This window comes from Haliotis cracherodii, unplaced genomic scaffold, assembly GCF_022045235.1.
Source record: "Haliotis cracherodii isolate W230 unplaced genomic scaffold, xgHalCrac1.p SCAF_18, whole genome shotgun sequence".
In the NCBI taxonomy this organism is placed as follows: Eukaryota; Metazoa; Mollusca; class Gastropoda; order Lepetellida; family Haliotidae; genus Haliotis; species Haliotis cracherodii.
Genome location: NW_027266273.1, coordinates 6,843,979 through 6,859,217, shown reverse-complemented (window position 1 = coordinate 6,859,217; position 15,239 = coordinate 6,843,979). Strand labels below are relative to the sequence as shown.

Below are 15,239 nucleotides of genomic sequence, written 5' to 3'. Positions count from 1 at the left end.
GCAGCTTCTAATGCTATTGTTGTTTCCATTATATTCTATGATGTTGGTAAACAAAGCCTGTATCAGCTGGGCGTCAACCAAAAACGATCTGAGATATAATTATGAGTAAAATGTCACGTAGAATTAGCGCCAGTTGCCGCCAGTCCTATTCCTCTCAATGACCTTGGTATTTGCATAATTGGAGCGTCCTGAATGCCACAGACATTTTCTCGGATTTAGAAACAGTAACAACCCACGTGATGTGTTCGTGCCTTAAAATGTTTCGAAGTTTTCAAGTCTCTACTCACTGAAACATTTAGTTTAAAACTTCACAAACTACATGACGTCATATGTCACCGGAACCAGTGAACCACATCAATCATGTCACGTGATCAAAGAGTCGTCTGCTACACAGATCAAAATGGCGGCAGAGCGGTGGTGAAGAGTGTGGAGCGACACAGAGCAGCTTGCAAATTAGGATCCCGTTGTCTTATTTTTGGCATATCTTTTCCTGGCTTTGCTTGGCTCGTGTCAGGTTTCCAAGTGTAGTTGCATCTCGCAAGCGATGCATGTGGGCCTTGACAATGCACAAGCATCTAAAGTGAGGAAGCGGAGTGAAATGGAGTTAAGGCTGTATATTACGGACTCTCCGTCACCTGAATAGCAATTACTGGTCTTTTACACCAGTGGTGCCGATTTCCTCTTCTTGATTGTTTAATCAATGATGCATGTGAGACTCATACAAACCGTGAGTATATGGGTGCAGTGTTGTCGGAGCCATCTCTTCCCCGTTTCCGGATTACAACTTCCTAGGCCTTTTTCATTAAGCAACAACTATACATGACTTTGGGACGCGGCTTAACAGATGTACGATGTTTTATGTTCACACTACCGCTGTAACCATTTGCATTCTTCACGCAATGAAGAATATATCAACCACTTAACATATGTTTCAAGTGATCAGTTCCTAGGTCTTGGATTCTGTGTGCCGTTTTGAATATTCAAATGACGTGAGATGTAATTGAAATCATTACTGACTCAATAATCGTTGAAGAGTTGGGAGGAATAGTTCTACACTGTATCAAGGTTGCATCATAGGTGTCAATCCATTGACGATACCGTGACCAGAAGATCAATCCTTTGAGTTGATCGGCATATGTCAGTTGCTTGAGCTGTCTCAGGAGTCTATGGGATAGCACCCGCGCCCAAACATCTCCCAAACACACCATCACAGATAAGTATTGAGAAAACAGAAGAGTTTAGCGTATGCGGAATATTTTGGAAGCACTTATCTAAAGGTAGAAGGCCCTTGGAACAAGGCCAAGGATGTTGATGGATTCTTACTCTTCTCGTTGAAATTTGCATTTGATACTTCAATCCATGCTGGACGTGCATTAAGAACTGAACACGACGACATCAAGATTTCAAGGATTAAAGGTAGGACGTGTTTAGAGTGTTTCCTGGGATAAGCTGTATCGGGCAACCGACTGTCTAGCGAGTGGTAGTTATGTACATAAATGTTGCTATGATACATGTCAGGTAGTCAGACGCTTCTGATTTCATACAAAACACAGCGTGGATGTTGTATGTGTGCTTTTTATAGCATGCACCATGTCCTACTAGGATTAACATAACGTATTCGTAATTTATTCGACGCCTGGAGAGCTTCCACATTAAAAAGTACAATATATGCACTACTTTTCATGAATCTAGTTCTTTTCGTTTAAGAATTGCCATATTTTAAGTCTGGTTATTGGTTTACGTAAATAACGCAATATTTGATGAATGCGTAATATCATATGACTTTCGACAATTCAGTGTGCTTATCTGTGAAATTTGTTATGTGTACAAATGTGGTTTGTTTACTTCTTTTAATCTACTTGTTATACGGTTACGAAATTCATTTGCTATTATTTATTTTTGTTTCATTATCTTAAACCTGGTGAGTGTAATTAATCTGTAAATAAACGTTCATACAGATGTAAATCAGTCAGAATGCCTTGATAATATTTGCAAAACGTTTATCTTATAAGTTGCGAAGCGCTTCTCAATCCATCTATTATGCTACCAACGTCAAAAGTTCTTCCTACATTACACAGGGTTCAAATAATTACGAAATCATATCCTTTGATTTCCATTGACATATTAATTTCTTAAGTATGTGTCGTTAAGGAGAATCAGTTTTTCCTTCATCAAAATATCCATTTCACATCTATAATTGATAATATTACAAACGAAGCTTAACGGGAGAAAATTGATAATTTTCCAAAACAAAACCCTCAATGTGGCCAATTTATTTGCAGTAAGGAAAGGGGCAAGTGAGGAAATATTTAGCACCACCTGCATTTAATTACCTCCTTTGGCCAAGGAAGGATAATAATCCCCTCTGACCCAGCTCGTGAAGTGGCTGTTACGTGCCGTCAGGGCTTCGGAGATATATGGCAGGATACTATCTATATTCTCGCTGTGAGGATCATTAGATGTTAAGATTGTAGTCATGGGGTCTTTGGCGTTGAGGTACACCTGCTATATGTTACTTTGATGCATATCTTACCCTTTTAACTACAACTCCATGATTTGATATAAGCTCGATCAATATCTCACCACTCACCATTTGCCAGCATTGTTCGTAGTCACTAACCTCCAGATGATCTGCTTCAGTAGCTGTTGTGTATTACATGTATACTTAGTATGTCAGATAAGCTTGGTATTAGTCTTGTTACTTTTTAATTCATATATGTGATGCTTCTAACACTTTACCTTCCTTCGTTGACATATTTACCTTTTCCTGATTTATTATACTCTCGTTGTTGCAGAGATTTCTGATGAATATGGAAAGGGCTTTGGCGCATTTATTTGAACTCTCTCACTTCCTCAATGATCCACAGCAAGATTTCCTAACTTTTGTTGTTTATTGCCCATGTCCTCTGATCATAATGGGTTATCACGTTTGTTTAAATGCCTTAATTACATTTTTATGATGTAATATCTTTAATTCAATCTATGGTGCTTCGCTAACCATCATTTCCTAACTTTTATGTAGGAAGTTGTCGACGCCGGAATTAGGCCACGTTTATTGTTCTAGCATGTTAGTTAACACCATCCTGAGAAATACTGTTATATTATGGCAGCATGAAACTATGAAATCACCTTGCTAACATAGCACTATAACACTATGAAAGTCCATGTTTCGTGAGATCACGCCAACAATTGTTTACAAGTCATGAAAACACCAAGCAAGCATGAGACATTGAATTCACTTTGAACTTCCTGCCCGATTGACATAACCTTGTCGCCAGCATGAAAAACGAAGACAAAAAAGGAAACTTACAGTACCGTGACAGAAGCATGATATATTAACAAAACATAGATAACGGCTTGTCCATACGAAATCGCCTTTACAACAGGGTGGTAGTATAAGGCGTCAGCAGCATGAAAATTTAACAGTACCTGGACAATAACAATGCAAGACAGATTGACGTTGGGTAGAGTAGAGTGACAACAGCATGACAAATTCAAAGTACATTGACAAAGGTATGGCAGAACGATAACAGAATGACGGATTGACATTACATTGACCAAAGGTATCACAGATTGATGACAGCATTCCATATTGACCGTACATTGACAATGGTATCCAAGATTGATGACAGCATGACATTACATTGACAGTGGCCTGGTAGATTGGTGAGAGATTGACAGTACCTTAGTCACAGCATGGCAGATTGACAACACCAAGGCTGATTGACAGTACATTGACAATGGCATGGCAGTTTGACAACAGCATGATAGTACATTGAGAATGGCATGGCAGTTTGACAACAGCATGATAGTACATTGAGAATGGCATGGCAGCATGATAACAACATGACAGATAACAGTACCTTGGTAATAACATGGCGGACGGGCAACATCAAGACAGATTGGCAGTACATTGACATCAGCATGACAGATTGACAGTGATTGATAACGGCATGGCAGATTGACAACAGCATGAATAATTGATACAACACAGACAGCCGCCTTAAAGCATCCACAAATTCATTGCTTGCTGAAAAAAATCAAATCTACTGACACTAGTTGTGTAAAACAGCGAGCCAAACATACATAAGTAATAATCGTTTGAATGTTATACCCAAAAACAACAGCCAAATAATTTTTGGGAGTGAGCTTAGTTTCAAGTCGTATCTACCAGTACTCAAGCCAAGTGATGGCGATGGACACACATTGTTCCATTTCACACTATGGCGTATATTGTCTTCGAGATTCTGTAAAATTAGTCTTGGCTTCGTTTTCAATAATTCACAATGCTCACATGTTTTATTCAACCATCATATATTGAGGACCTATTTTGCCGGATGAACTTCATGAAATAAACATTCCAATGAAATAGTAATAAGAGCTTGCCTCCTTCACAATTTAAGTATGCAACTGAAGAATTAGTTCCTTCGTAGTAGTGTATTAAGGTCTCTAAATTTTTAATTAAAGTTAATTTATGATTGCATAACAAACTCAAATGTTAATGCATTATTTGTGACACGGTAATGAAATTAACGTTGAATTTAAGCTACATAATAATTGTATAACGTGTTAAACGTCCTTTGAAACATTAACCAAAAAAATATAACAAAGACCTTGTACGTGAGCAATTATGAATTTTGAATGAGAATTACCAACCAGGAAAATAAAAGTTTGAATAGGATGAAAACCCAGTTTCAAATTGCCTCAATGGTTGTAATGTAATTACAGAAAACACTTACATAATAGCCTTACACAGGCCATCACTAGGCTGTCTGTAACCTGCGTCTGGAGAGCCATATGGCCGGCAGACCTTCTTTACTTTTTGTTAAAGAGGCACTGTTGTTGCGTGTGATGAAAGCTGGTAAGGACTCTTATGCCTTCCAGGTGTGCAACACACACACTGCTTTCTCCAACGCTATACAGTGTGTACAAACACACACCATTCGAGATATCTCAGGAATCCCCCCTCCCATCTCCCTCTCTGCAGTCTAACCCCATCTTCATCCCTGCCGAGCAATGCACGTTTCACTATGCAGCATGATATGAACATAGGTATTCGATCCGATCGAAAAGATATTAATGGGATGAAGGCATTGTTGTTTACATACTGAAACAATGTAAGTACGCAACATTTTGATTTATTTGGATGTCTATATTTTATTAATCAGGGTATTGCTTTAGTTTCACATTATCACAAAACAAGATTGTAGTGATTTCATGTTGTGACTGTTTACATTAACCTCTACAGCTACATTTATTATTTTAATATTTTGGATCCTTTTTGTGAAGGCCAACATTATTTGGCTTCATTGACATTTAATCAATATTTCCATTTTTTTCGATACGTGTGTTCGATATCAGTCAAATCAGTAGAAATTGACATGAACAACCGGATACAATTACCTCTCAGTATTCATACTGAACCTACGTTTATATTCTGGTGTCTTACAGTCGTATTGAGGAAATATATTTTCATTAGAATCTGTATTTCAGTTATTTTCAGCCACCAAACCATATAAATTAGAAAAATGGTGTTTACCCTTTCGCGAACACTGATTTTAAAGTGATCCATTCATTTAATTTCCATCATTGTGTTGCCTTTTACGCAAAATGGAATTTGTTTCGGCAGGAAATCGAGACTGGTTGTTCCCTGGCTTTGACATGTTACATTAGTGTTTGTTTCAGATGCAGATATAAAGAACCTAGAAAATGCAGTCTGCCATTAAATTTTCATACTCAGTCGGTGTTATGACATTTGAAAACGAATCTTACTGTAAAATAAAATGTCACATGTAACACAATACGCAAACCTTGCCTTTGGGTTATAACGTACACGTAGTTGTGTCGCCGTCTGGATTATCGAAAGGTTCTTGCTTGAAATGTCCAGTTTGCAACACAAGAGGAGCGATATGAAAACAGGTGTTGATCTGTATTGAACTATTGATGGCTACTATGTATGCATCCTGTAGATATATGTCTGAGATCACAAATGTCGACTGCATGGGTATTTGTAGATATAAATATTGATATTTCACACACAAACACCGTATTCTTGATGTTAATTATATCGCATTTTTCAGATAGAACACAAAACCTTGGTGATGTGAAAATGTCACTGGGAACAGGAATACCTTGACGACGAAACGAATAATATTCCATTTATCTGTGAATAAGTGTTTATTCATTATATGGATACCAGGGATACAGGCTTTTTATTCGACGTTGACATTCGGATTTGTCCTTGAGCGGAAACTCGAATCAAAGCTGGCGACCATTGTGCAACGACACTATAAGTCAGACGGTCACGTGACATCTCCTGACATCCAAATCGCCCGTGTATGTACGGCGTTGTACTTAGTAAGCACAGTCATGGCAAGTGTTGCCTATAACTTTATGACAGTGGATTCAAACGCCCACCACCGTCGATACAGCAACGCCGGCCGTGACACCGGCGTGAGCGTCGACGTTTTAAGTGAGACGTCATCAATTCCAAGATCTGCCAAGAAACGAGGTCGTAAGAAGTCTTCTGCTTCTGTTGTTCAGTCCAACCACAAAAAGGTAAGCACGATTGCATGTTAATAATATAGTTTTTCTCTTAACAGCTTACTTTGTTAAGGCCTTTTCAGCATTTATACAACGTCATCGACGTCATGTAAGGAGCTATTTTACGACGTTTGAAAGCTTCTAACGAGGAAATACTGGTGAATTATATACATTGAAAAGTTTCCAAGTATTTCGAATAGGGTTCCAATAAATTTAGTCACTAAGGCTAATATAGGCAGGTTTACAATTTCATTTTGAATAAGCAACAGTACTGTCTTGACTGGGTACAATTATCAACGTTATCTGTGGTATTTGTGAAATGAAATATAGATATTGTGTATGTGACTTTCTGACAGTAAGCAATGCGACGACCAAGGACCATACACTCTAAGACCAATATCATAGCATAAGTAGATCACAATCTACGAAAGCAAAGCTTGATGATACATAAAACTGTGAATGAAATAGCTACTCATAAATTAACATAATGTTAACTTTGAAAGTGGCGTGCAACGATTTTGTACGATAACGACTTTCCCAGTAACTCCCTGCTATGGGCAACCTATTCAGTATTCTCCAGTATGCATCCTTAACCCCTCGTGTGCCCTGCTATGTCCAAATGTGCCTCAGATTGCCCAAGTACTCTCCAAAAGTATCTGTTACCCCTCGTGTGTCCTGTTGTGTCCACCTATGCCCAGTATACTTCAATATACATCTGTTACCCCCCCCCCCCCCACACACACACACACACACACACACACACCCCGCCCCTTGTGCCCTGCTATGTCCAACTGTGTCTCAAATTGCCCCAGTATTCTTCAGTATGCATCTGTTTCACACGTGTGCCCTTCCATGTCTGATTACAGCTAACATTGCTCCAATATTCTTCAGTATGCATATTTAACCATCGTGTACCCTGCTATGTCCAACTATATACCAAATTGCTCCAATATTCTTCAATATGAATATTTAACCATCGTGTACCCTGCTATGTCCAACTATATACCAAATTGCTCCAATATTCTTCAATATGCATATTTAACCATCATGTACTCTGCTATGTCCAACTATATACCAAATTGCTCCAATATACTTCAATATGAATATTTAACCATCGTGTAGCCTGCTATGTCCAACTATATACCAAATTGCTCCAATATTCTTCAATATGAATATTTAACCATCGTGTACCCTGCTATGTCCAACTATATACCAAATTGCTCCAATATTCTTCAATATGCATATTTAACCATCATGTACTCTGCTATGTCCAACTATATACCAAATTGCTCCAATATTCTTCAATATGAATATTTAACCATCGTGTAGCCTGCTATGTCCAACTATATACCAAATTGCTCCAATATTCTTCAATATGCATATTTAACCATCTTGTACTCTGCTATGTCCAACTATATACCATATTGCTCCAATATTCTTCAATATGAATATTTAACCATCGTGTACCCTGCTATGTCCAATTGTGCCTCAGATTGCCCCTGTATTCTTCAATATGCATCTGTTACCCCTCCCCCCTCCCCCCACCCACCTTCCCCCCGTGTGCCCTGTTATGTCCAAATATGCCTCAGATTGCCCAAGTATTCTTCAGTGTGTATCCGTTACCCCCAGTGTGCCCTGCTATGTCCAACTGTGCCTCAAAATTGCCCAGTATCCTTCAGTATGCATCTCTTACCCACGAGTTGCCTTCCATGTCCAATTACATCTTAAATTGCTCCAATATTCTTCAGTATGCATCACTTACGCCTGCGTCCCTTGCTATGTCATTATCAAATTGCTCCAATTATCTTCAATATGAATATTTAACCCTAGTGTGACCTACCATGTCTAACCACGTATATTTTATCTGTCTCGGTATTCTTCTGTGTACAAATTTGACACCTATGTCTCCTGTTATGTCTCAAAATATCGTAGTCTATCAGTCTATGAAATATTTTATTCTCTCTGAAATTGCTTTGAAATTATTTTTTCCTCTGCTCGGAAAGATATATATTAAATATTTAAACCCTTTCCTTAATGCTGATTTTATGAAATACAAATTAGAACACAAGAACAAGCCAACTAGAATTACAAACAATGCTGATATGTGAATGTCATTGTATAAAACTATGCCCTACTATGCCCCACTGTATTCACTCATTCTAATCTATGGAAACATCTGACATATAGGACCGTGGTTAACCTGACAGGACGGGACGTAACTGTATAATACATGACACTGATGCATAAGGCAGCCGTTCTCCTTTATAATCATGTATATCAATTTCTGACATTGACCTGTCTGTTATACTATATGCATACCTGTTGAAGAGAGGGACACGAGTGAACCAGTGGTCTAAGGTACCGCAAATCACTGTGCACAGTTGCGTCCCTTGGGCGTGCCGGGATCCGTGGTTGTATGTTTGAATCGCAGATTCGCCCTGATTATGATCCTTGGTTTGCCCCATCCACGTGATCGGGGTTTCACTAAAGTAAGAAATGTCGACCTACATGTGTTTGGGTTTCCCCAAACATTAAGCTGACACGCTTTGGTATAACTGAAATACTGTTCTAAGCGGTGATAAACGTGACTCACTCACTCTGTTCAGAGATCGTTTGTAATTATTCTCGATTTGGGAAGAACAATATGGATTCTTAAAGTTGAGAGTCAATTCCACATATGTGTTACTACATGTTTATAGTTTTGTTCCTTTACTTCATAGGTTCAGTCACCATAAATTCCTGTTAAGTACTAATTATACACTGATGACCTTGAGTCAGGCTTAGCATTTGTACAGGTTTTATAAGATTGTTTTCTCCACCCGTTCATGTATATTTAACGGTTGGACAAATCGTCTAAGGGACCAAAATTCGCGTCCCTTAGTCGTGTAAGGATCCGCTCATTAAGGTCGAATCTCATATTCGGCCTGATAATGATCCTTGGTGTGTCAGCATCAAAACCGTGCTCGTTGGTTTTACCAAAGTTGGTAATGTCCACGACCGCGATAACTTTGCATTTGTCTGACGTGTCCTGATATAACTGAAATATTGTTCACAGCGGCATTAAACCAAAATCAGTCACTCACTCACTCACATATATATATTAACGCAATCCTTTGAATAATTTCAGTTCTACGGTTTCTGCAGTTGTTGCCAAAATCGTCCCCTCACATGTTGTGTCAAGGTGTGTCACTAGTGATATTCCTTTATCTTAAATGTTCAGTTGCGTCCCTTGGTCGTGCCAGGATCCGCTACACGTGGGTTCGATTCGCCCTGAATATGATCCGTGGTCTGTAAAGACAACACCCGTAGTCGTGGGTTTAACCAATGTTGTAAACGTCTAATTCCAGATAGCACTCAGAAATAATGTTGTTCAAAGCAGCGTTAAACCCAGACTCACTCACTCACTGATATCTCGATATGTTACTTGTTTCCTGGTACGGGGGAACTCTAAGACTAACCATCTCTCACGTGTTGAGATAAACAGATCACTTATCTTGTACACAGGATGATATGAAAAATTAGTAAGTGCACGTTACAGCTATTTTCGTTCCAGAGCATTTAAACACACAATGCTCTTGTTTCACCTCAGAAAAATACCTGGCATGCATAGTTTGTTTTTATATGTAGGTTCTTCCTGTTAGAATCAAAATGACATTCATCTAACATTGCACCAACTACGAACGTAGTTCTGAATTAATGTTTCGTGTACTTCATCATAACATGATATAACATATATTGCCACGCCACGCCACGCCACGCCACGCCACGCTAGTACCGTACCATACCGGATTGTATCGTTTCCGTATCGTTTCGTATCGTTTTTGTATCGTTTTCGCACCACATCGCGTCGCGTCGCGTCGCATCGCATCGCATCGCATCGCATCGCATCGCATCGCATCGCATCGCGTCGCATCGCATCGTATCACGATTCAGTTGATCATGATTATTAATGTGCGTGTGTTCCTTATTACCCCGTGCTAGCAAGCCAAAAACACAACCTACACACTGAATGACGCCTTATTGTTTTGGGAGGGCCGAGTTTGTGCTGGCATACCACTAGTCACGTGTGAAGGCCAGTTCAAGGTATTTGTAGCTGCCTCACGGTAAATATACGTGCCACAAAAACGCTCATGAGCTTGTCCTAGCTTTGTTTGGCACAGTGTATGTGTTTTCGATGTATAAAGATGATCTTCATGTCATTGATTAAACCATATATTTATTCATTGAAGGCAACACAAATTGACACGCATTCAAAATTCAAATTGGTCTGAATTCATCGACCGAAAAACAAATCGACATTCATTCAAAATTATAATTAGACTGATTCACGGAATTATTCTCGTTTCGTATTTGAGCCCAGGCTTTTCTGTTTATTCTATGAATGTTTGACACGTTTTGGCAGCTTTACATTCCATTTCTCAAAGGAGTTCTTCGAAGCCAAGTTAATTGATAAGTGGGTCTATTTATACTTAGCCTAGATGTGTACGCCTTCACAGAAGCGAGCGGCAATGGGTGCCGCTCGCCGTTCACCTATAAACTCTGGTACCTCCCGGGGGATTCGCGCACACACCACGCGTCTGTGCAACGAGGCGTGCTTCTGATCTATCACACATGTAGGAAAGTCTACGTTAGAGAAGAGCTTTAATAAAATATATGCAAAAGATACCATCAGTAAAAAATATGCATCTAAAGTTGATTATACCGTTAGACAGCTGAAATGATAGTATGTTTATATTGCTTTGTAAAAAGGAATATTGAGGAGTTGTATTTTGTTTGTGTACCGTGGTATCACTCATTATATCAATTCTAGGGAGCGTTCAAGTAGGTTTGAGCAGTTCATTATTGAAGCCCTTTCATGTAATAATTTGTTTTTGATATTTATAAAAGGTATACAACCATACATAACGCTGAAGAATATGGTTTGCTAGCCCCAACTTACTCAAGCACATATCATTCCTTTGAACTAGAACACCAACTTAAAGAAGTTCGTTTTTAATTGAGGGCAGAGTTTATATTGAGGCGGTGGAGAGTACATCAGACTTTGTAACCTTATTATGAGAAAATAACCACGAGCATCTGATCAGGGAAAACACTTACTGACATTAAACTGTGCTCAAGATAAAACGGACCCTTGTAAAAGTGGTGTAAAATTAGGCGGAACTGACGGCTGAGCATGATAGGAATATATCTGGTAGTGTGAGGAGCTAAGTCAGGGAGTCGACATCAACAGGAAACTCAAGTCTTCTGCGCTGCCACATTATCGTTTCGAAATTTACTGTGTTAAAAATGTACACTCATTCCTTTGCATTTGTTTCTTTGATATTATTTTACACAGTCTAACTCTGCGATCCATGAGGGTAACATTCCAATGTGGAATTGGACGCCCTCGATCAGTATCTGGGCTAACGCATTAGCGTTAGACCGTGGCTATTTTAAAAGGGCTAGTGGAGTGAAGAAACGCTGCTGACCATTGCCCAGAAAGTTATATTTACAATGTTCAGTTTGGTGTTGTTTGAATCTTCTCCTGTCCAGAAAAGCTACTCTTCGAACTATGGGCTAGTTAATGTTCATCAAGACTATGTCTCACTGCTAACTATTTCTGACAACTCATCCATGTGGCTAATAAAGTGCAATTGTTGATTTCACTCTGCTTTTCATGATTGTCAGAGTTGATTAAACGGGGAATGGGATGGCTATCATAACTTCTTCTTCTGTATGTGAACATAATTTGTGTTGGTAACCAGTGAAGAAGACCAAATCGTTATGACCACCGGACTGTCCTCCTGGGCCAGAATTTGTTACCAACACATGCAGCACACATTGGCGACTGCTGTCTTGTTCGGGGTCGATAGCTTTAGCCAGTTGTTATGGTTGCAATATTACTGACTGGGGCTCACATCTGCTTACTCCCTCTGTATGTTCTCAATGTGTAAGAGATGGCATTGACGTCCAGTGTGATATGCAACTGTCATAACAGACACTATGCAATCTATACAATGTGTACGTCTGAATATATGGAATATTATATCTATAAACATTCTCTGCTTCTGGGTCACTTGCGTTAAAATACACAGAACTGCGTCTTAGCATTCATGTACTAAATACGGCATTCGCCTTTGAGATCTCTGTATATATTTCTATATAGTGTTTGAACTGTTAAGTCTCGTTTTCAAAAGTAAGCCGGAAGATTACAAATAAGACAATTCAATATTAAGAAATTATATAGAAATTAACAATCTGGCGGTTCTTTTGTCCTGGCCTGTTATTTATCCGCACTTATTCACATTCTCACATGAATCTTACTCTGCCCTTTTATCTCTAATTCTTGTACACAAACAATTTTTGTATTAACAAGTCAATAATATATAATTGTAAATGTATTTTAACCATGTAGATTTCTTGTATTTTCAATGTTGATACAGATTTCCTGTTTATGAACAGTAAATTCCGGTTATAGCGAACTCAGGGACCACTGACATGAGTGCGTTATAACCGTACTTCGTTATAAGCATTACTGTTGCACAGCAAATGGACGGGACCAGAAACAGTTCGTTATATCCGTCGGTTCATTTTTAACGTGTAGTAGTTTGCTGTATTTTGATATGAAACGTACACTTTTTATAAGAATACGTGAAATTGAGATGAACCTAATGTTTTGTTTGTTGTGTAACGCCGCACTCAGCAATATTTCAGCTATATGAGTTTCCCTCCTTAAAAATTAAATATGTATACGATGAACCTAAGGGATACCTTTGAAATACCCGTTTTAATCAGGGAAACTTTTAGTCACATTTGACGCGACAATATCCAAATTTGTGGGTTGCTTTTTTCCATTATTATGTGTTTTAATTAATAGAATATCCATAAAGTTATTTCATCGTATCAATAAAGCTAAGTTCAACTCATGCATGAATCTCTAAATCTTGATCAATATTCTCAGAAAATGAGTCATGGTGACTCAAATGTTTCCAAGTGAAGCCCGGCGTAGTATTGAACAAGAGTGAGTGAGTTGGGTTTAACGCCGCTTTTAACAGTATTCCAGTTATATCGCGGCGTGTCAGCTTAATGTGGGAGGAAAGCCCCAAGTGAGTCAGGTCTCAGACGTTAACCACTTCGGTGAAACCCACGAGCACGGGTATGGGGCTGACAAACCCAGAAACATAATCGGGGCGAACCGGGATTCGAACCCACAATCATAGGTTTGTGGTGTGCCCAAGGGACGCAACTCTGAACAACGAATCGCGGCGCCTTAGACGACTGGGGCAACCGTGCCCCCTATTGAACAAGAACATACTGACATCAAAAACTGCTGCTTAAAAGGAGAAAAGTGACGCGTCTGATATTCACGTTGGTGGAAAGTATTGTGTCTAGCATAAAAATAAAAAATAACATATTGAGACGTCGATATTAAAACTTATATTTGTTACTTGGGGAAAAAGATCAAGACCAATTCCAATGTCAACAACAGTGATGACACCCGGTGTTGGTAGCACACATACCAGACACATGATCAGGGCCCAGTTACTACTAAGTCTTGTTCACGGACTCATTATGTATGCATCATAAAGCTTGTTACGCTCTAACACAACCTCTGTACGCACCATATACCATATATACGCGTCTCATCGCCTCCATACGCATCATGTAGCCAATGCACGCATCGCACGGACTCACAACGCTTTGCAATTGGGTTTCAGCTGTTGCTTACAGATAACCTATAATTCAAGGTTATGCTTACATATGTCAGCTGCAGTGATTCATAAATGCAAGAACTTATCTTGTTGTCTTTTCAACTTCACATGCAGGATTGCGGTATACACATTAACGTTCTAGTTGGTTAGGCGATCGTAATTTCTGAAATCGATGAGCCCATGAGCCATATTTATGAGCCCAAGACAGGGGTTGCTTTCCGATGTCGATGTTCGCAGGAACCATTCTGCATTCAATTGCTATCTCCCGCGACCGACGACTGAAGTAATAACTGTCTCGCGTCTTCATGTTCAAGATATTTACGATTGCCTCTAACACATATCAGTCTGGGACGGTAACGGAGTGTAATACCAAGGGATCTATTGAAGTGTGCGTCCATTAAGCTATGTATCAGATGTGTTTCACCATGTACACGTTATAATTTACCATGGATATACGTAGCTATATTGTACCATGCATAAACATAGATATATTGAAAGGGATTATGCCCTTGTTTTCAATGTAACATAAACTCTAAGAAATTCCACAAAAGCATTTTCTTAACACCAATCATTTATCAATTCCTCGAAGAAATGTAGATACACTGTCTAAATTCTTGAAATAATGTTAAAATTAACATGGAACTTCTATATTATTCTCAGTATGGTCCAAGGAGATACACTATTATTAACTGATACAATATTTTATTATTATGCTGATAGGGGATAGTGATGGACTACTGGAAGCTAGGACTTCTATTATCACTGATTAGTAATAGACAATGGCCAATGGTCAAACGGGAGGCACGGGGTGATTAGCACTGTATATAATAATAAGTGGATGAATAGAACCCGGCTAGATAATCAAAGCAATAAGTCCCAAGCACTGGGCAGATAGGTTCCCTGGTCCCGGTTCATAGGTGGCTGGTGTTTCCTGATGTCAATGGCTTCTTGTTGTGTAGTGTAAAAAAGAAGTTGACATCCATAAATCCTCTTCCCATGGTGGAT

General features: G+C 39.0%; 1 protein-coding gene across 4 annotated transcripts in view; it reads left to right on the top strand.

The window, feature by feature from the left end:
• The first annotated feature begins 237 nt into the window (after positions 1 to 237).
• The window catches only part of LOC139465717 (cys-loop ligand-gated ion channel-like), a 77,425-nt gene continuing 62,423 nt past the window's right edge, over positions 238 to 15,239 (top strand). For 3 of the 4 annotated variants that reach the window (XM_071247539.1, XM_071247541.1, XM_071247540.1), the window contains exons 1-3: positions 238 to 1,416; positions 6,081 to 6,558; positions 9,671 to 9,724. In XM_071247539.1, coding sequence (XP_071103640.1) covers positions 6,370 to 6,558; positions 9,671 to 9,724 — 243 coding nt within the window. In that variant the 5' untranslated portion in view covers positions 238 to 1,416; positions 6,081 to 6,369. The remainder of the gene's footprint in view (positions 1,417 to 6,080; positions 6,559 to 9,670; positions 9,725 to 15,239) is intronic. The other variant, XM_071247543.1, reaches the window with a different exon arrangement.